The following is a 23,831-nucleotide window of genomic DNA, read 5'->3' on the forward strand; positions in this document are numbered from 1 at the left end:
TCTGTGTTCATAAAAGGCCTTTTCATGTGACAGGTCCGCCTATGCATTCGTTTACATCGGTGGAGGACCGGTGCTAACACGAGGCTGTCATTTCTATAGAAGAACTGTCAAACAGCTTCCCGATCAGCTGATTTGGAACGTCTTGTGAAAAGGCCAATAGGAATGTTTACAATTTTAACGTTTCCTATTATGGATCCTCCATTTGATTCCCAAGTTTTGCGTGTGGATTAGAGTCTCGATTCAGCCATTGAAACTTTTCGTCAGGAAAGTTTATTAGCTGGTACGCTGGTACCACTGGAGCATGCTTGTCCACTGTCAAGTGTTTAGCTACAGTCTGTGCAGCTCAATGGCTCTAAGCGGTGTCCCTGTCTTTTAATAATGTGAGGTAGTCAATTAATGGACGTTCTGTTGTTCAAGGACAACTCCTACTGTTGGTTATACTGTTTAAGTGTTTTTCGAATTAATTTTTAAGAGGACTAAAACTTGAAAAATGTACCATAATTATTCAATCGGGTAATTTAGTTCCAGCTTAACGCTATCTATAAACGCTAGTTGTATGCGGAAGTTACTTTGCTAGGAATTTATAAGCTCCCTCGTGTTTTCTTCTTCATACTATTTTCTTTTTAATTTGCATTGATCTTCTGACAGACCCTATGAGGCCACGTGGTTTTTGGATGACGTTCTTGTATTGTTAAATGCGGTATTTTATGTTTAAAAAGCATACATGTCCTAAAAGAGGGAAACGTATTAACGTGTACAAAGTATCACAGCGGGAAAATAAAACTCCGACAGGCGTGCATGGACGAAAAATCAAAACGCTGCGAGGCTCTCATGCCAGGAGCCAAAGGAGCTGTCTGCTAATTCTTTTCGAATGTCGGTTGTTTGAGATGATTTGCAGGTGAGAAATCCACACCATCCTTATGAATTCGTTTTCCTGGCTTTGCTCGAGATGAGGAAAAAGAGCGCCCATAATCACAAGCAACAACCACCAGTCGTGACAATTGGTGGGAAAATGAAAAACAAAATCACTGCTGTGAGCACTCGAATGCGCACGAGAGAGAGTCAGGAGAAACCGCACCGTGGTTGCCCTTTGACACACTCAGCATGAGTTCATTTGAGAGGCTTTGTTTTGATATCAATGTTGAATCTATTTTCTCGACAACAGTGAATTTTTGTTTCGATTGAAATTGGTAATATGGGGAAGGAAACCCACAGCGTTTCTAAGGGAAAAGGATTCACAGATTTTCCTCTCTTCTCGGTTGCTTGCTCTCTTTCTCTGTTGGTGCTGCGATGGAAGTTTGTCATTGCATGGTATCACTTCAAGCATACATTCCGGCGTGGTGAGTTGATGTGTGAACAGCTCGTTACATTCAGTAACGGTTTAAATCCTTCAATCCATGTGATTTCGAAACGATGGAATACGGTGATATATTTAACGTTACAGTGCTTACTAAATTATGAATACGTTATTAGTGGGGTATATCTAGATTGTATCTAAGGCAAATTTTAGTGTTGTGAGTGCACGAATAACTAAATCAATTGCACGGAATGTCCAGAAGAAAACAAGCTAAACCTCGTGCATTGAAACGTAAGTATCATAACTCATCATTTGTAGAAGAAAATTCAGTGCAGTTTATATCAACTGAAAAGTTAAAGTCTGCCGTCTACTCCACTGCGTATATTTCGATTCACAAGGTTTCGTTCGTAGTTATTTTTCCGTTGCCTTGCTGGCGTCCCATGGGATCCACTTGTTCTTCTGTCCATCCACTCTCGGTACCACTCCAGGTTCGGTGCTGCTGATTCAAGCTCCTCGCGTGAATTCCATTTCCAATTCTGTCCCGGACATCCCCAACCACTAAGCTTCTTGATGGCACCCTCTTCCCGTGTACACTTTTATAATAACCATTTTCACACTGCTGGAACGAAACGGGAAAATCTTTTGGGACCGCCAAATCCCACGAGACGTTCATATTACAGTAACGTCAATATGAAAATGAATGTATTATTATAACGTACATATAGCGAGAGAGCTCCGGCTAATGTCGAGGGAGCCCTAGCTCAGCGTTGGTAGCGAAAGACAACCGAATGAGTGAGAGAGTCTTCAATGTGCAAAGGGACCAAAAGCCGGGAGATGAAATTGGTGAAATATACAGACCAGAGACCCGACCGTACCGGCGGAACAGGTCGTGTGAGAATGAGCTGGGGTGCGCTGGCGAGGTTGTACTGGGAATACACATTTTCACAAAATCGAGAAACAGACCGTAGCACACACTATGCTGGCAAAGAGGGCTCTGAGCTGCTCTGCTGGGGCTGCTTGCTATCAACAGAGGGGGTGGATAGTGGGTGGTTTTTTGCTCTTTCTCTCAGCTCGTGAATAGGTTGGTTTCAGGGCGAAGAGTGAGATGAACAATCAGGAAAAAAAGTAGAATGGAAAACTTGACTATATGGCACTGAAGTGCCTCTAGAGCAGCAGCAGCAGGATCAGCAATACCACACAAACAGAGTAACGGAAACAAGTTCGTACCCACACACCGGTATACTCGCGAACACAGACTGACACAGAAGTTCATGTCTCTCTGGGGAATTCGCTCTGTGCTCGAGCACCACAGCGATGGAATATCCTGGCTGTCCTTGCCGACGTTCGTTGCTGATGTTATTGCTTCAGCCACCGTAGACGTAGTGAAGCTGTTACTGATGTTATATCTGTTGACGGTCGAGGATCATATTCCACAGTGGGCTATGAACTGAACTATATTTCGGAATATATAGGTATTCAAGGTATGAGCTGCCTGTTGGTTCTGGGTATAAAACCTACATTGTGTAGAAACTGAAGCTGGGATGAATTCACAAAATCAAGCTAATCCACTTATAACAATTTCTCCATTCCTATGTTAGGCCAAGTTTTAGGCATTTAGAAAACAATTAATCGACCCACCCACAATAATATAATGAGTTAGGTGGATCAAAAGCTCGTGAAATAATCGAAAAAACCTACAACATTTGTAAAGAAGTAAATAGAACACGATTGGAATTAAACACAATGACTTTAATTTGGCTGAAACAACTTATAAGGTACCGCGGGGCAAGTGGGTAAATGGGGTAAGTTGAAACAATTGATATATTTTACTGAATATGTGAATTAACGTTTTAAACTCATGCGTAAACCATTGAGACCATTGAGAACATTACGATAGGTAAGAGATTTCTGAGATTTTCAGCCATTATTGCATAATAGAGCGAACAATTGTTAACTTGTCAACTGTTACTCCGTAACAAGTTGGCGGCGTACAATCTTATTTTAATATTTTCAGCGGAAAAAAGTTGCGTAAAACATTTTCCAGTACCACTTCTTAGTTGTCCTCTGTGACAGTTTCAAACTGCAATAAAAAAAGTTTTAGAACTAATTCGACGTAGACCTAAAAATAACTAAATTTAAATACAGTCAATTTTCTTGCCCCACAAGTGAAAAGTTTATCATTAGAGATTGAATTTGTGTTTTCTCTTTAAATAGCCATAAGTAAACATGGTTCGCAATTATCATAGAAAAACATAAAGTGCCGATAATTCAAGAAACACTATACTCAAGCGTTAAAAGCTATTAGAAATCATTGAACTTCTCTACAAGATGTTGCCAAACATTACAATATTAATATATCTACTTCGGGCAGCCAATTAAAAGGAAGACGTTGATTGAAAGGTTGCAATATTAGAGAACACACGGAAATCTCCTGGAATGTCTATTTAAAGCTAGTTCAAAACATAAACATGGAGTATAGGTCTATCCACATAAAAAAGACCCTAAATACGTTATTGAAGGATTCAGTTTGATTTCTCCCGAAGAGTTTTCCGCCGTCATATCCGACTTTCTCAAAAACAAATAACGAGCGGTGGAAATTCTACAGAGCAGAAATGCAATTGCTGTCCTCTAATGTAAAAACTAACATTGGAAATGTTGCAGTTATAATGTTGTCGAATCATTTCAACTAACATAACTGAACAGAAGAAAATTGAATTGAAAATAATAACATTTTCTTTATTTACATGTTACTTATGTTATTGTTCATTGGAAAGCCTTAACAAGTGTTAAAGCTAATAGAAATCGTGAATATAACTGTTTGTTTTTGAATTTATTGTTCAAAACGGTAAACTTTTCACTTGCCCCACTTTTGGGGCAAGTGAAAAGTAAGGAGACATTTTTCAAAAACTTTTTATGTATTTTTTTCTTCAATTTTCCATAAAAATCAATTTAAGCATGCTGCTTATATATGGGACGGGGTTGGTGGTCTAATGGCTATCGCTTCTGCTTTGCAATCAGAAGGTCGTGGGTTCAATCCCAGGCCCGTCCCTTTCACATATTTGTAACACTCTTTCTAATAGCTGTCTTCCTCTATCTCTCTGCGTCATTATGGCGCAAACATCATCAGTTCTATCTATCGCTAGAATTGAATATATCGACTTAACCGCTTACCACAGTGGTATCCATACGGTCGAATACCTCATCCATCACTAACAAAACACTCCTACCTCCAAGGTAGCTGTGGGAAATGCAGGAGATTCTCCGGTTTTCTAGTAACAACAGCTAACTAACTAACTTCCTTCCTCTCCCCGGTGGACATAAGGACGTGGCCGGCGCCGTTATCAATCGAAAAATATCAAGGGTAGTGTGATTGCACATTGAAGATGGAAAAAAAAGCTAAAACCCAAGCTTAATCTGAGTGGTTCTCTGTGCAATACCAATATCCTGATTGATCACGGAGTAGCAACTACGAAGTGTATGTTCCATCAGTTGATCGTTTTTTTTTTAAGCATGCTGCTTATATATGGTGGGAGTCAAGCTAAAAAATATACACAACCTCATTTGTTTCAATTTAAAGTCTCTAGAATTGGAAGAATCTCAACTATGCGAATTCCATTACCCACTTGCCCCACGGTACCTTACAAGTAAAATTTTCTAGTGTATGTATGCTTCAATATTCTTCATAATTACGAAGACATTAAACCTATGAAGAGCAGCCAATGTTCAAAAGAAGGGAGAATATACTATGAAACCAAAAAAAAACAAAATGCATCAATTTATTTTGTTAATATAAAGAGTATTGCAAAAATACAAATAACCTTTTGAAAATACAATTAGAAAGAACTGCCAATTTTAAAAGAAGGAAGAATAACTATGAATGCAAAACAAATAATTTTTCGAATAGCTTGGCTAAAGTTTGATCATAAAACATAGTATGACATAACTTTAAGCCTATCTTAAGCAATTTTGCTACTTTTCCTCGATTATCGCTTCCCCGAACACCAGTTCCCCGAATATCCCGTTTTCCCGAATAGCCCAGTTCCCTGAAAAGTTTTTAACTCTCATAATTGTCATAACTTTTTGTGCTTCAAGATTGTGCACGAACCGGTCATCTGCTATGTACTCTTCTTTACTTGATTGGCGATTTTTTCCGAGTTTCACCGTCTTCTCAAGATGTGTTTAGTCTAGAATGACCTAATAATCTATAAAATCTTCTTTTGATCAGCACCCAGTCCCTAAAGTCTATTCTTGTACCTGTTTAAACTGCATCGCTTTTCGAGGAAACGCATAATTCGGTGAAACGGGTCATCCGGAGAGCTTCCCACCTTATATATGACCAAGTGGTTTATGGGCGGCCCCTTGGACAGTTTGCCTGCGACAAGGGAAGCAAACACTCGCTTTTTAAAAGGATTTTTTGACTCAACTTGTATTTGCTTGAGATCCATAATAATGATTTTGACGAAATAATATTTTGGGTCAATTGACGTCAGTGTCCGGGCTTCGAAACGTTCCCAGTCGTTTCGAATCAATTCGGTAAGTACATTTTTTAACGACAAAAGACTAAATAAAACCAAATTTATTTCTTACCGCTCTTCAAAAATGTATAAAAACGATTCTGGAGGATGGTTTTCTGGGGAATGTCCCATTATGGGGAATGGATTTCTGGGAAATGTCTCATTCTGGGGAATGGGATTCTGGGGAATGCAATTCTGGGAAATGTCCTAAAACCCTATGAAATGAGTGTTCAAACCCATTTTTCTAAAATATTGAAAAATGTCACTCTGACTTAACCCCGATTAAGTGATGTTTGCATAAAAATAAAAGTACACAATCAATTTGGTCAGAACTTTGTCCAAAATAGAGAATTTCTCGCAAAACTAAGACAAAACTAAACTTAAAGCTAACATGCATTTTTTGCAGTTTACAATTTGTTTTCCGTATATGGATTCAACTTTTACCTCGCTGATTCGTATATTTACCGAACTATAAACCAAAAATAGTCGTAGCTTCTCGAATTCGCAATGGATCATTTAAATAACCAAAACGGCCGCTATGGAAAGCATAGATAGCGCTACCGTAGCCTTGTGTGTTTGACAGAACAGCAATCCCATATACAGTGGCGCCATTGTTTTAATGCGGTGAGCATTTGCAAAAACTACCTTGATTTCTTTAACATTTGAAATGATGGTCTCTTGGATGAATAACATTCGCTCCACACTCATTTAAAACTATTGTTTCGAGTTGTACTAGAAATTCAAAAAAAAAACCTTGGCCCCACTTTACTCAGGTGCACAGGTTATAGGGGAACTAGCAATAATGAGTGAAAGTGTTTCTTGTTTTGTGCGTGTTAATAAATGGAATCTATAAGAATCAGAATACCTAATTCTAGCACAGACACACTGATGTAACATTCAGATCTCTTTATAATCGCAACCATTGTTTCGGCAACACATTTCCGTCCTCATTATTAGGTGGAAATGGGTTGCCGGAACGATGTTTGCCCTTATAAATTCAGATACCCGAACAATGCTTAAGATGGGAGACGGGCCTGGTGTAGTGGCTAGAACACACGTCGAGGGCCTAAGATCGATTCCCATCCCCGAGATAGTTGAAGTTAGTGATCGTTTATAAGAGAAATTCGCGGAAGCTGACACTTCCGTCCAAGTGCTCTTTACTGCTACCTCAACGTGTCGCTGGTTCTAAAAAGTAAACAACCATGCAAAATTACGACCAAACAATGGTTAAGGCGTAATCAATTTTCTCGGAAACACCCATTTAGGAATTTTAGCAGAATTTTCTGATTAAATTGCCAACAGCGCACTGCAGTAGCACGTAGCAAATAACTACTTGCAAACAATATCTTTCAAGCGCTTTGATTACCTGTAATTTTGCGAATAATTATTTTTACTTAGATTGGCGGCTTTTCAATTTTACTCCCAGTTGACAACCGCCCTCCACCCTTGCTTCCGTCAAAGTATGAGCCAATCGAGCAGCAAGAGCTGTCAAAGCGTGAGCCAAAACACATGCGTTATGTTTGTTTTGAACTTTTCTTGAGGAGTAACGTAATCCGTTTAAAAATTTTTCAGTAAAATTGTTTTACAGAGCAAAAAATTAAAATATGTTCATTTTTTTGAACTTTTGTCAATGCGATATTTAGTTGTTGATTTTTTCTGCTGTTTATTAGTTTGGAAATGTAGCTCAAAAATCTACAACAAAATACAGTTTTTAACAATGATATGACTTCCTGTTACAATATTATTCTCGACGCCGAGCAAATTCAGCACTGCTGGTCTGTTGCCAAATTATTCCATCTTACTTCCGCGTATCTCTCATATAAAGGATCACTAGTTGAAGTTAAGCCGTTTATCTCGAGATGAACTAGCCCAGGGCTAAAAATCTCATCAGTCTGCATCAAGATAAACGTTTCATTTGTATCATAGTATCGGGTATAACAAGACCGGCTCATAAATGTAGCACTATAATAATAAATTGATAATTATATAAAACTTTAACACTAGAAAAATTTAGAATTGCAGCCAAACAAAAACAAAATATTATATCGAATATAATAATAATAAACTGATTCCAAAGAGTGATTTCATATTAATGCTGATAACAAGATATGTTTTTGAGGATGCTTGAGATATATCCCCAAACTAGATTTCATCACCAAAATTCGTACCAATTAGCTCATATGGTTGAAATAATTGAATTTCTGTTAGATATCATTGATTTCCTTAGGAAATTGCATACATTTAGGCGTTTTCCGCGTAATTCTTGAAATTTAACTATTCGTTACTTATATAAATATGGCATTGTTAAGATTTTGACAAGCATATTCGCATTAAGGGAGCTCAAATTCAGTTGTTTTGAAAACTAACAATAATGGCATTGACAAGTGGTCAATTTCACCCCGAAATGAGATCCCCTGATTTTTAATTTTAGAGATTTTTTTAACACTAAAATGACATTTGTTAGAAAATTTCGGTACATGAGTCGATGAGGCTCACCTTCCTACTTGTTTTCCTGCATTTAGTTGTTTGGCATTGTTAACATTATAGGAAACAGACTAGAAAAACCGTGAAAAATGATCAATTTCACCCGAAATTACGTTCTAAAGTTCTAACTACCGACGCGCGACATGTTTGATCTTGCCCTAATCGCCCGCCTCCACAGGCAAACGTCAAGGTCGGAAGATCAAAAACTACTCTTAGCCTTTTGAAATTGGCTTTTATAGATTTTTTCCAGGCTTCATAAGGGAAATTTTATGAAGTTCGTTAATTAATTTGCCTGAGTGATGGATTTCTTTATCCCTTTTTCGTTAAGAATGCGGAAGTCGTTTCTATTTCTAATAGTTTTGATTAAATAAATTGCATAAAGCAAGAAAAAAAAATGAGATTGGATCAATTTTTCCCACTTGTATGTAGAGCAACGGCAACCAGTCGTTCTCAGTCCTGATCTTTTTTTAGTCAAGTGTTGCTGAACAAGTCGTCCGGTGATTTGGCTACACACACGATTCACGAATATAAATTAGTATGTTTTATATGTAAAAAAAAGTTTGTTCAACAAATTTCAATAGTTTGAATAATAGGACAGATAAAGTAGGTGTTAACATTAGAACCACTAGTTACCTAAGACGCCAATTCCCCTACTCGTACCATTAACACTACTTTCGATAGCAAGTGAACTGACGATATAAAATTGAATTTCCATTCGTTTTAAAAAGCCAGTTATACCGAAGCCAATGCAAACAGTATTCGCATTTATTTTGCTTCATATACCGCTCGTGTGCCTGTGTGCTATTAAATGCTCTCAATTATAGGAATTTCCTTTATGGGAAAGATGCTGCGGCTTATAAAACGAAGGCAATCAGGTGGATTATGATCGAATTAGATTGGTGTTATTTATAGTTAGGTATTATAAGGGCTATAAATTAAATAAATCAGGTAATCCTTTTTACAAGATAGAATTCGCCTTATCCATATGGCTTCATGTAAAGGCAACGACTCAATATTAAGTTAATAGACAAAGCCATGGTACGCAAATTTTATTATGTTATATCTGATCCATAAAGGCTATCGTATGAATATTATGAACCTCTAAATTGGGGGTCATCTATTGAGTTTTTTTAAATTTTTTTTTAAGGCGCTCTGTGCTCGTGGCCACTACTGTGCCGGAATCAGTTGATCTGTAGCTTTTTTATCGATACAGATCTATTTTTAACTTATATATTTACATCAACTTTCACTCTCTCCTACTCTTTCACTCTCACACCGAACAGGTAGGAGAGAGCTCTGCTGTTAGTGAGGCTAGCTGCCTGCGAAGAGGGTCAGTTTGTCTCAGTCACCATCTGATACTGACGGAGGATGAATGTGCTCCCCAAAGCACGCTCCTCCGTGCGGTGTCTTCTGGTGGCTGGACGGGTTTTTTGTGGAGGGGCTGGGAATTGAATCCATGACCTTCCGCTTATGAAGCGAAAGCGTAACCTCAAGGCTACGGACCCCCCTATCTATTGAGTTGACATATATTGAAATTTTGTTATTATTGCCATCGCCATCTTTCTAATCGGTTTTCATTGATATACATGTTCAATGTGACGGATTGATTCACGGCTGTCGACAATTTTCGACATATCGTTGTCGGGGTGAGAATGGGTTAAAACGCAATGTCTAAGTTGATAACTCTCGTCATTTAACTGGCTTCATGTAAATGTTCTTTCCAGTATTGGAATACGTTCATCGGTATTGTATTTGGATATGTTGAAAAATATATAAAATTCGTTTATTTCTCACTGATCTAATTTATGAACGATGGACCATTTTGACCCCATCGAGTGACATGCCATTAGGTCCAAAAACTGCCTTAAAGCCCTGTGTCAATTTTAAATGTTTTTCTTTGGTTTAAGCCCAAAAAATATTTTTTAATGTTTTTTTTTAGATTTTGTCACACTCCTTGGCTTGAACTCAAATGTACGGTGTATTTTATTTTCCGTGTCCCTTCCGAAATGTCCAGAAATGCGCTTGATTTTACCATGTCTGTAGTCGAAATCGGATTGTTGTAAATTATAACTGTCAAATGTACCAGTAATATGGTGGGCTGTACAGTAAACATAGTAAATTGGTCTGAAATTCCATGGTACTTTCAAGAATGGGCGTAGTCAGCTAAAATAGTACCACAGAATTTTTTCCCGTGCAGTGTTAAAACTGAAAGCCTTGTGGCGTTTTTGTCGACTAAGTGAACTTCAAACATGGTCAAAAGTGTCGAAGTTCATATATGGAACATTTTTTAAACTAAAGTTTAAATGTGTTATAGCCGTTATTTTGTAACGTTCCGCTCGGTTCCGATAAAGCCAACAGCTTAAGCGCCACCTTTCGAGAAAGGACCGTTAACTCTGTTCAAATATACCGGCATGAGACTGCCTTTTCAGGGCAGGCCAATATTTATAATCCAGAGCTGAAATTCCACTTTGACTCATTAGAATTAATTAATCGAATGGAAAATGAATAAGAATCTAAAATTCAAAACTAAATGGTAGTGAAAGAAATCTCAACTAAAATTTCAACAACTTCGACAAATTCTAATTATTGACGACCGAGTTTGGTGAAGTCAAACCTAAACTCGAAGTAATTATATAATTAAAAAAAAATAAACGATAATAAAGAAAACAGAAAACAAAATAGAATTTAAAAAGTTTCACAAAAGCCTGATTTCAAAATTTTATTTAAGTTCAATTCTATTTATTTATTTATTTATTTATTTATTAATCTTCGGGGTACAGGCGTCCCCGGGCTTCGGTGGAGTGAGAGCTCCATGAACGTCGCTCTATGCTTCACACTTGGCTTGACGAATTGACACGTGGTGATCCTCGACAACCACCACTCGAAGATTGGACCGTGTTTCCACACGAAAGCTCTGGCCGGTGGTCCGTACTAACGGAAAAACTACCACTTGTCGGAGTAGGACTGAGCTCAATTTGCGCGTCGTGTAGCCTAGATTAGCCAAGATATCCCTAGACTAGCCTGAATAAGCCTAGATTGGCCGCTCACGTTGTTGGGCCTAACTCGCCTAAACAACGCAGTAAACTTCAATAATTTCATTTGATCCACTAATAAATGCACTAAAGCTTACCTGACTAACTTGTCCTTTCAATTTCCAGTATTTTTTTCAAATTATTCCAATATCTATAGAATTCTTGAATTCTGCTTTAAATAAAATATCCAAATTAATTAAAAGATTATTTAAACTGCACTCGCGAAACTTACTTCGAATTTAGTTAATAACGCACTGTGAATTTATATTTGATTTGCTTAACTTGTGCTCCACTATTACTTTTCACAGTGCACTATCACGTACTCCACCAATGTGAAATGACGAGCGCGATTCGAAGTGATTAGTGTCGTATTCCAACATCAGGATTAAATAAACCTTTAAATTCGGACGCAATTACTACCTAACGGACTCACAGACAATGGATTTAAAACCTCTTTTTCCATTGATCAGATCTGGAGAGCGATGATAATATTTACCAATAACAATTAAAATGATGGGCTTTACTATAAAATTTTAAAATAGCGTTAAGCCTAGTTTGATGTTCTATGATACTACCAAATGAGCTATGTTGGTAGCTAGAAAGTATGAGCCAATAATTACCAGCCCAACATTGATTCAACATGGCGTCTAATGTTCTTGTTTTGATTGTTTTGGAAGGGGCAAAACATATGTTTTTATGGATGGGAGACAACAATGATACCTCGTTCAAGCGTAAAACATTAAACAAAATGATGAACAAATGAAATGAGCCATCAAATATGACGATTCAATGCGATTCAATGGCAATTAAACACCCGCATAGAAAAATACAATTTGCTGTTCATTCCAAACAGTAAGTTTCTTTTAACTGTTATGGTAAGTGTATCACAAGCAGTTGCTATTTCATTGAACAATATGAAGCCTTAAGATAGGAACTGTTCAAAATTGTTAAAGTAAACTATCCTAAACAGTGACGTAACACTATAATGTGTAGATATTGTTGAACAATATAGGCATGTTTTGTTCTTTAATATGAGTAACAACTCATGTATGTGCATTTTACTATTCGTGATCAAACGTCAACATCCCACCGCAAAATCGCTAGTGTTTGGAGGTGATGTTAACCTCCAAAATGTGAAATCATCACCTCCAACTGAGTTCTAATACCTACCGTTATATGAATTATGGTGGCGCGTCGATCGTCGCAAGTTTCTCGTTAAACAGTCAATATAAGACTTCATTGCAACAGTTTAACGAACGGTCGCCGATACACGCTTTTAAAAATATAGTTGGCAGTAAGTGAAATAACAACAATACTTTCATTTTTCGAAAAGATGCACTTTATACACGTCAACATTTGCATAACTGTTTTAATCATAATTTATTAATATAATACGAGAAAACAAAAATAATTATTTTTTTCGATGGTTGTGCGTAAGTTTTTGATCACTGAGTATATTATATTTTAGCGTGCATTTTTCTGTGTCTCTTTCGAGACCGTGAAAAAAAACAACAACCAAAACCTCGGTCGCGAAAAGTTTTTTCCGTTTTTTCCTTCAAAGATGCAGAAAAACAGCGATGGGACATTGTGCGGCCTACGGTTTAAGGAAACACGTAAGTTGGTGAACGTAAGTCATGAATACAGCGTTATTGATTACGTTTTTCTTTTTCAGTTCAACAAAAGGAGAATTGAAGACCCGGCTACCGTCTGGGCCACAAGAAAAATACGCATCAAAAATGATTTCAAACCACGTCCGTAGCAACATCGTAAGTAAAATTTAGAATTGATATTGTTAATTTGAATGGTAAAACTGGCTATCCTTTTATGTTGCAGTTCCTGTTACACCGACGGACTTGTACCCCGGCAGCAGCATCACCAGAACACCAGATATAATCCTCGGCAGGATTATATCCATAATCCCGATCCTTGCTTAAGGTGATTATATACAGAAGCCACACCTCAAATGTTCAAGAGCACAAGACTTGAGAACCAAACAGCGCTCCTCGATGAAAATCTATCCCGTTGATCGCCACCAGCAAGCAAGCCATTTGATTGGTTTTCAACGCGAATTGTTGTCAGATTCTCTCGTCTTGTGCACCTGAAAATTCAAAGTTTGGCTTTGTTTTATAATCACCTTAATCATTCCGGGAGGGCCAGTAGACGACCGACGATTTTTTGTAATTTTCGAGCTTCTGAATGCTCAACGGGAACGAGCAGGAGGATAATGAAAATTCTGATTTAAGCTCAAGTTTTGAGTTTATAAATAATATAGCATAATGAAATACAGAAAAAAAGTTAAACTTGTTGTTGAAATTATTTCTTATTCAATTTGTTCGAAAATCATTCTTATAATATAAACATTTAAGTACAGTACCGCATACGGTTCAAATACCGTAACAAACCATATTTCAATAATTACTCATACATTACTCGTTTTCATTCCAATCATATAGGTCAACTATTCCATAGCTATTTCCTATACAGTGATTTGTGTGGAAGAGTGGACAATATATCCATCATTTGGCAAACTGTTAACGAAAAATTTTGTTCGGAGAAATCGACGTTTTTAAATGGTTACATAACTTAACCGCCTATTCCCCATATTGTGATTTCCCCGATTACTGTTCACCAAATTGTAAAAACCGTTTTCGGTAGTGTCGGTTTATTGTTATTTTTGATGTTTAACGAAATTATTGATATATTGTTGCAAATTGTTGTGCACACTACGGGATACAGTACGAATATAGTTCTTGAATATGCGGGCATATTGCCAGAATTTACCACTAGTTGCGTATGAGCCGTATACTCGAAAATCGGGAGCAAGTTTAGGGCAAACCGACCAGAAAGTGGGTACCAAAACGCGAAGTACCAAAACTATATGAGAAAGAGCCGAAATGTATGCAGGATGACAGCCGTGTCAGTCCCCTGAATATTATGCATCAATATTTTAAATACTTGCTGTGATATTTCAAAAAATGTTTTGACCCATTTCCACCCGTCTGGCCCATTGTTACCCCTATCGATAGTAGAAATATGTACTATGTACTAATTTCACCAATCGAGATGTTGTTGGACCTGAAAAGTAAACTGCAGCGAGATCTGTAATTTTATCCTACACTAAAATGTCCATGTACAATTTGAATGCATGGGAAATAAGGAACTCAAACAACTGGCAAAGTCCATGTATAATAGGGGCCATTTACAAATGATGTCACACTTAAAATTCTGAAGCATGCTCATCAATGTAAAATTATGGAAGGAAATGTTCTAAGAAATGTAAAAACACTTGAAATATTTTTGTGTAATATATTTTGTGCATGACTCACTATTTCCATCGTCGCCAACTCGCAATGCTGGATCACGTCATAATAAAAATGTAATAAATGAATCGAGAGCGCGGGAAAACAAATCAAACGGTCACAAGGGACCCTTTTAAAATTGTAAAAATTAATGGCTATATGAAATCTCGAACGGTACCACCGCGGAAAACATTTTGAGAGCTCGGTTGCCCATTGGGCTAATGTACCGTGAAACTGACCAGCACATCGTATGACGATTCTGCTGCATGAAAAAGGACTGTGTGATATAAACGGTAACATGGGTTGTCGGGCTATGGATTCAGAACAAACGGGTGAATCAGTAAGTGTCGTTCAATGGGGGTGAACATTAAATGAATATCTGAAATATAGGTCATCTTACACTAGCAGCGATTCGGCAAGCATTGGCGGCACTGCTGTACACCAGCTCTCCCTAACTCGTATACACAGCAGCAACGATGACAAAACTTAATGGCATTTTGCAGGGTGTCAATCAATCCTAGTTAGCTCCAGGTGAACGTTTTTCGCTTTTCGCCCCGGAAAACGTAAAAGTTACTTCTTTGAGCTGATTACCATCGCCACCCTTCGTCTGAAAAGTGCTGCTGATGTTGTTTTACACCAACGCATTGCTGTAAAACCAACGTATCATAAATAACAATACGTGGCGTGTTTTTCTTATATAAGATTAAAATCATTAGGCAGCAGAGTTATTATATTGTTAAGTATATGATGTTCATTTTAAAAGTATCTAGAAGTTTTTCAAGTTTCAGAGATAGAAAAAAAAAACATAACGGGAACTATAATCATAATCATTAAAAGAATAACGGGAACTAGAATGAACATGAGGATTGATGACCGTACAATTCATAGATGCTACCCCGTGATTGACCAGAATAGGGCTCTGCAAATATTGATATAATCGATAATATCGATTTTATCGATACGATATCCGATATCTCTCGAACCGATATTTTTCAAAAACCGTAATTCTATTATAGTTCGATAATCAAAACCACGTTCAATAGACAAATTACATATGTATCAGAAACAGATTCAACGATATTTTCGATATTTAGTGGTATTACTTGAAACTGCAATCAGAAACTTCCAAAATGCAGCAGAAGATCCGGAATAACGTTGAAATTTGTATATCTCAACCCATTGTTTTTAACCCTCTAATACCCAACCCCGCCTTTAGACGGGGTACACTTTGGAATTTTATATATTTTTTCGTGACTCGGAAATCAAAATGATTTTATTTTTGGCTAAAACCTTGACTCATAACACGCATATAAGAAAAGTTTGTTATGACTTTTGAAACTTTTTTGTATTTTTTTAAAATTTGTTTGAAAAATTGTATTGCTATATAACCTACAAATACCCGGGGTTCATTTAACGTGTGATATAAAAAATCGTACCTTCAATATTTTTCTACAATCAACCTATCACAAAAGAAGAGCTTGGTGGTATTCAAATAATTTTAAACCTGTTTTTCCGTTAAATACACGGAAAATAAAAATGTTTCCAGAAAAATATTTAAAATTTAATATTTTTAAAATTAGCGTAAAAATTTGAATTTTTATTATTGTCAAAAATCAGTAACTAGAAGAAGCTTCAAAAAAAAAAAAAAATTGAAAAAGGGTAGGGATGTTCAAAAATAAAAATTATGAAAATCAAAAACCGAAATCCATACATTTGCGAATAAAAATAAATCATTGCTCAAAACGTGTTTAGAACGATTTTAGATAACTAAAAATGATATTTAGATCGAAAATAAAAATTTGGGTATTAGAGGGTTAATATCGGGTAGATCAATAAATTAAAATCCGATATATCGCCTATATCGATATTGGGGTTCATTCATTTATTTCATAACGCTGAATTTGGCCATTTTGAGCACCCACCCAACCCCTTGTAACGCTTTTTGTATGGATGTTATTCTATTTTTGTATGGGCCGTAACATCGCTAGGACACCCACCCACCCCCTCTAGCGTTATGAAATTTGTGAATGGGCCCTTGCATCTAAATACACGGTATACCGATAAGTTTTCATTGTACACATCCCTAGACTAGAAAATCGAAGTTGCACAAGGAACCAACAGATGTAGCTTGAGAGTAGCTCAGGGGCCACGTGGTCATTTGTTCATACACAAATTCCAAAATTGTAAGGGCCGTGGTCATTGGTCAACGGTTTTCGCGTTTTGCAGGGCAATGCGCTCCGAACGTCCAAGGGTTTTCTATTGAAAGCTTAATCAAAACGGTTCGTTTTGGATTGATGGAGAAGTTTTTTTTTCTTTTTCGCACTTTTTGCTGGGCAGAGTGTTTCGCGAGGGTCCGGTCCAAACAAACGAGTTTGTTTCGCGTGCGTTTTCGAAGAGATTCAATATTGTCGCACCGCTACCAAACCGAACAGCGCACAACTCACTCGCGAATAACCTCAACTTGCCGCGTTTTGGAACAGTTGCATGGCATGGCGCTGCATTCTTATGATTTTTCTGAATACATGTAGCGCACTATTCAGATATTAGTCGACCAAAAACCCATTCAAAGAGGACCAAAAAAAAAAAAAGAAAGTTCCGGATCCATAATATGTACATCAGCTTGTGCGTTTGGTGTAAACGAAGATGAAACTGGTTTGTAGCTGTTTAGTCAAGCATGGATTAGAAATTGGTGAGCTTGTTTTATACTCTTTCTTTCTTTTTTTTTTCAGATGAGTAATTTATATTACATATGATTTTGTCCTGACAACGGTAAGGATGTTGCGTTTATGTAGTTGTTCAACAAACTTTGAATGGTTCGTCACTCTAAATGTCGGCATTAATTTTCTTCAATTTGAATTTTTTCATACTCTTTTTATGATAACTCATGCTTCCGTCCTGACAACGTTGAGATTGTTGCTACCAAACCGAACAGCGCACAACTCACTCGCGAATAACCTCAACTTGCCGCGTTTTGGAACAGTTGCATGGCATGGCGCTGCATTCTTATGATTTTTCTGAATACATGTAGCGCACTATTCAGATATTAGTCGACCAAAAACCCATTCAAAGAGGACCAAAAAAAAAAAAGAAAGTTCCGGATCCATAATATGTACATCAGCTTGTGCGTTTGGTGTAAACGAAGATGAAATTGGTTTGTAGCTGTTTAGTCAAGCATGGATTAGAAATCGGTGAGCTTGTTTTATACTCTTTCTTTCTTTTTTTTCAGATGAGTAATTTATATTACATATGATTTTGTCCTGACAACGGTAAGGATGTTGCGTTTATGTAGTTGTTCAACAAACTTTGAATGGTTCGTCACTCTAAATGTCGGCATTAATTTTCTTCAATTTGAATTTTTTCATACTCTTTTTATGATAACTCATGCTTCCGTCCTGACAACGGTGAGATTGTTGCTACCAAACCGAACAGCGCACAACTCACTCGCGAATAACCTCAACTTGCCGCGTTTTGGAACAGTTGCATGGCATGGCGCTGCATTCTTATGATTTTTCTGAATACATGTAGCGCACTATTCAGATATTAGTCGATCAAAAACCCATTCAAAGAGAACCAAAAAAAAAAAAGAAAGTGCCGGATCCATAATATGTACATCAGCTTGTGCGTTTGGTGTAAACGAAGATGAAATTGGTTTGTAGCTGTGTAGTCAAGCATGGATTAGAAATTGGTGAGCTTGTTTTATACTCTTTCTTTCTTTTTTTTTCAGATGAGTAATTTATATTACATATGATTTTGTCTTGACAACGGTAAGGATGTTGCGTTTATGTAGTTGTTCAACAAACTTTGAATGGTTCGTCACTCTAAATGTCGGCATTAATTTTCTTCAATTTGAATTTTTTCATACTCTTTTTATGATAACTCATGCTTCCGTCCTGACAACGGTGAGATTGTTGCTTTTGTGTAGTTGATCAACAAACTTTGAATGGATTGTCACTCCAAGTGTTGCATTAATGTTCTTCCATTTGCTTTTTTACCGTGTTTACTGATAATATTACATTTACTATTATGTTTATATTTTACAAATGATTGTTTATCATGGTCTAATCCTTATCAAAGTGAATCCTGTGACCCAACGATCCTCCCCATTAACAAACATTCCTTTCCGTAACCTTTATGGAGATGCAGAGGTAAACACGGTTTCCAAATAGCAAAGGTTACGTACTAATATTCCTTACCCCAATCCCATCTGACTGCAAGGACTATTGTCAGCATTTGAACTATTGCTACACTTTCAAAGCAGTTTGGTTGCATTGCTGTCTTGAATCAGCAAAAGTAGTGCTATTAAAATTACCCAATGCACTTTTTATTTTGGATTTGTGCACTTGCTGAAAGAATAAGAAGATAAGGAACTTTGGTCTACTATTTCTCCAATTCAATGCATTTAAAAATGTGAGTATGACAAGAGTCGGCCATATTTAGATTCCGAGTTTAAACACGTTAATGCAAACGCTGTTTCAAACATGTAAATGCAAACTATATTTTTTTTTCATCGAAATTGATTTTTTTAAATGGTCAGTGTTCCCTTAGTGGACAGTCCCCTATAGTCGCACTAGTGGGTTTTTACGGCCGTTTTGCTTTAAATCTTTTCAAAACATTTTTTGACATGAAGGTCAGGACCTATTTATTTAAGCACCATTGATACATAGCTTGATTTTGTTCAATAAATGATCGAAATAATTAGTTTAGCTTAATATTTGAGCTCCCTTGCGCCTATAGTAAACCTATTGTTCCTAAAGTAGCATTACTGATAGAAACTATTTTTTATTATACGAAATAATTGATGAATTAAGAACTTGTTTTACATCGAACGAAAGCTTTTGAACCACACTTTGTAGGAAAAATATAAAAGATTTGTAAAAATACGGTTTTGATAACTATTTTGCCAACGCCGTGATGCTAGTGCTACTATAGGAACAGAAGTTAGAAATAGTGCTACTATAGGCGCATGTATTAGTGGCACACGTGATAATAAATACTAACATTTGAGTTTTCGTAGTTTTCATATTTTTCCCACAAAACCAAGATAAAAAGCTTTCAGATGATGTAAAACTAATGACGCTAGCGTTATTTTTCGATTTTATACGAATTTTTGTTCTTACACGCAAAATAAAAATCTCTTACAAAAATTGCAAGGTCCAGCCTAATACAATCTCTGCATAAGAACAATACAATAATTGTAATGTGCCTACCGGCAGCTCATTGTATTATAATGTTTTACTTCATTTTATCCAACACATGCAAACATCCCCCTTTAAACTTAAAAGCACAAGGCCATGTCTAAAAATAACTTCGATTCTCTTCAGGACGAAGTGGGATAGCATTATGTCATACATCAGCTCCACAGTTTGCTTTCCTTCTTTCGTGTCTAGTTGACATTCGAATACAGTTGGGTCTCCAATTAGGCACACTACTACTACGCGAATATTCGAACTTATGATAATTAATTTTATCTCGTACGTGCTAAGAGATAACTCAATGCTGTCTTCGATGGAGTTTCAGTACTCTTTGGATCTACCATAAAGAGTTAATGATCATCCTGTTAGTTGAGAACTTGGCCTTTAGGGGTACTGTTTCCAACATAATTTATATAACTATAATATATATGTATGGGGCCTCCACAGTTAATAACAGTGAAAGAACTCATACGAACGCTAAGCTGAGAAGCCGGCTTTGTCCCAGCAGGGACGTAATGTCAGAAAGGAAATAATAAAAGGAACCTGTAGACGCAAAATAAAAATCTAATAAGGTACCATGGGGCAAGTGATGTAATGGAAAGTGTATAGTTGAGATTCTTCCAATTCTAAAGACTTTAGGTTCAAATAAATAAGGTCGTGTTTATTTTTTAACTTGACTATCACCAAATATAAGCGGTATGCTGAAATTGATTTTTATGTAAAATTGAAAAAAATACAGACAAAGCTTTTAAAAAATGTATCCCTTCTTTTCATTTGCCTCATAAATGGAGCAATTCAAAAGTTTATCATTTTGAACAATAAATTTAAGTACTAACAGTTATATTTACGATTTCTATCAACTTTAACATATGTTGAGGAATCCCAAATGAACAATCACATTAATAACTTGTAAACAAAGATGTTATGTAATGTTATTCTTGTCAGTAAAGTTTTCTTCTGTTTAATTATGTATGCTTAAGTGATTCGACAACAACATTACTACAACATTTTCAATGTTATTTCTTACATCATGAGACAGCAATTGCATTCCTGCTTTGTAGATTTTTATTTATCTGTTAATTGTTTTTACGAAAGTTGGATTTGACGTCGGATAACTTTTTGAAAGAAATCGTTTCTTCGTTTCTTGGAACGGAATCATTAAATAAAGTACTTAGAACCTTTCTTATATTGATAGATCTATACCCCATTTTATGTTTTAAAATAGCTTTACGTTATTTCCATGTGTTCTCTTATATTGGATTTTTTCAATCAACGTCTTCTTTTCAATTGGCTGTCCGAAGTAGACACATTAATATCGTTATGTTTGGCAACCTCTTTTAGAGAAGTTCTATGATTTCTAAAAGCTTTTAAGGCTTGAGTAAAATGCTTCTTGGATTATCAGCACGTTCTTTTTTTCTTTGATAATTGCAAACCTTGTTTACTCATAGCTGCATAAAGATCAAACACAAATTCAATTTCTTATACTACACTTTTCACTTACCCCAAGTGATTAGAAAATTGACGGTGTTTTAATCTAGTTATTTTTAGTTCAACGTCAAATTTATTCTAAAACTTTTTTTTATTTCTGTTTAAAACTGTCAGAGAGGCAACTTAAAAGTGCTACAGAAAATTATTTTTCGCATCTTTTTTCCACTGAAAATATTAAAATAAGATTGCACGATCCAACTTGTTACGGAGTAATAGTTGACAGGTGGACAATTCTTTCTTATTATGCAATAATGGTTGAAAAATCTCAAGAATCACTTACCTATCGTAATTATACAAATGGTGTCAAAGGTCTACTCAAGATTTTAAAACGATAATTCACATATTCAGTAAAATATTAATTTCACTTCCCCCATTTACCCACTTGCCTCGCGGTAGCTTAAAAAAGATGCAAGGTCCTATCTACTACAATTCCTGCAGAGGAATTATACAAGAATTGTATTGTGTCCTCCGGTAGCTCTTCATATTTGAAGTTTTATTCCATTTTATCCAATACATGCAATAGCGTTGGGCAAATTTAACCAGAACATCGATGTTACTGAATCATTTCAAATTCGATATGACTAATCGATTCTCCGATTTAATCGAATCATTTTAATCGATGTTATCAAATCGATTTAATTTTAAAGCTCGTATTAAAATCTACCAAAAAAGTTCCTAAAATAAGACCAAATGTTATTGTATTTGAGTATTTAATTCCTTCAATTTAATAACGTTTGAAATTAAAGATGATACATTCAATGCTTCAAAACTATGTTTAAGATTTATCAACTCATTGTAAAATTCTAATCAATTTCATATTTGTTGAATCGAAACAAAAAATCGTATGAAGAAAATCGATTCATTCGATTTTGAGTGATCCTAACATCGATTAATCGAAACTAAATATCGATGTTCGGTACATCGATTCAAAATCGTCCATCGCTAACATGCAAACATTCCCTTACAGCGTGGAACGCACGAATCCATATCTAAAAACAACTCCGCTCCGCTTTTCAAATCAGTCGCGCCTCCTATTGAACGCATTCTCACAACGCGAACTTCAAAACCAGTGAATTTGGGATTTCATCGTTTCGGAGGTTTTCAAAGGTTTCATTATCGAATAACTCTTATGTGATTTAAGATAGCACAGTACTATCTCTGAGAAGTTTCAATAATCAGTACGTTTTCATTTTAAGAGTGAAAATCATCCTTTAAGTTGAGAACTTGGCCTTATATGATTTTATAAGATTCTTATGCTGCCCATAATTGCATAGTTGTCACAATCAACATTTTTGACAATTTTGGGTTCATACCGTGGAGAGTCATCAAATGATAAATACGTTCGATCAACTTACTGAAATCTGCGACATTATTCTTAAAATACCAAGGTGTTTTGTAATTGTAACCGCATAACAGTCATATTGAGATTATAATGAGCCTCATAATGTAGTAGCAATGAAAGTTCAATCAGAATTATTTTTTGACTATTCACCTAGTATACAATATGAAATGTACAACATTTCAGCCTCGAATAAGCACTTTTGAGTTCATGGTAATTTTTATAAATTTAAGTTTCCTCTCATACTGCCGTATAATGCACACTTGGTATTCCATTTACTCCATGCCTACTCTTATCGAATGTTGCAAATATGCAGTTATGGGCAGTATAGGACATGTATGTAACATATAATATATATACTCACTAAATTGGGCTATGGAACTCCGTGTGCTTGGCAATTTTTCAAACTGAAAAAAGAAGAAAATACTTCGCCTGTGAGGTTCATATTAAACTATTTAGAAGCAGCACTCTTACTGGCCAAGTTCTCAGCTAAAAGGATAACCCTCAAGTCTTCAAGGTAGGTCGCATCGTGTACTAAAACATCGCCAAAGACAGTACTGAACTATCTTCTAATACATATCAGATATTCTGGGAATATTGTCGAAGATGAAATCCCATATATAACGCTGATATTTATTACGCTCCTGAACCGTGTGTTTAATTGGAGACCTGACTGTAGTTACTTTCACTCTCCGATTTCGCCAACAGCAGGCGGGTGTTGTTTATAATAGTCTTCAAACTTGTTCTCGTTAAGAGACTGATATAGCCGTGATAGATGGGGCGCCATATAATGGATGATAATGTTAAGACTCCCGGTTCGATTCCCGTTCATGACATCTAAATCTGTTTTGAAATAATTTAAACGCCTCATGGCTGCGTCATTACGCAGCCAACCTGTTTCTCATGCATCTCGAACTCGGCGTGGACACAAGCGTATTTTTCCGATTTCTTTCGCTTCTTTCCATGTTCTTTGATATACAATGCCTTGTATTGTCGACCATTACAATTTCTGTATATGCAACGATCTAATACAATTTCTCTATTAGAATCATGCAGAATTGTAATGAAATCTTACAGGCTCGGGTTGCGTGTAGCTATGCGGCTATTGGTACATCGACCCTAGATGAATCAAATAAACGTATCACTGTATCCATTCGTTGATTCCGTGGGAGAAAACTGCTTTTTA

At 36.3% G+C, this 23,831-nt stretch overlaps 1 protein-coding gene and 1 long non-coding RNA gene across 3 annotated transcripts in view; both read left to right on the forward strand.

Annotated features, from left to right (window-relative positions):
- Window positions 1-205: 205 nt before the first annotated feature.
- The window catches only part of LOC5573207 (zinc finger protein 423 homolog), a 154,700-nt gene continuing 131,074 nt past the window's right edge, over window positions 206-23,831 (forward strand). For both annotated transcript variants that reach the window (XM_021848643.1, XM_021848644.1), the window contains exon 1: window positions 206-1,588. In XM_021848643.1, the coding sequence (XP_021704335.1) occupies window positions 1,549-1,588 (40 nt within the window). In that variant the 5' untranslated portion in view covers window positions 206-1,548. The remainder of the gene's footprint in view (window positions 1,589-23,831) is intronic.
- On the forward strand, window positions 12,803-13,286 carry LOC110677671. Its single transcript, XR_002501116.1, has 3 exons — window positions 12,803-12,940; window positions 13,000-13,093; window positions 13,161-13,286. It is a non-coding gene; the product is annotated as an uncharacterized LOC110677671 (long non-coding RNA).

The sequence above is a fragment of the Aedes aegypti genome, chromosome 3, assembly GCF_002204515.2.
Source record: "Aedes aegypti strain LVP_AGWG chromosome 3, AaegL5.0 Primary Assembly, whole genome shotgun sequence".
In the NCBI taxonomy this organism is placed as follows: domain Eukaryota; kingdom Metazoa; phylum Arthropoda; class Insecta; order Diptera; family Culicidae; genus Aedes; species Aedes aegypti.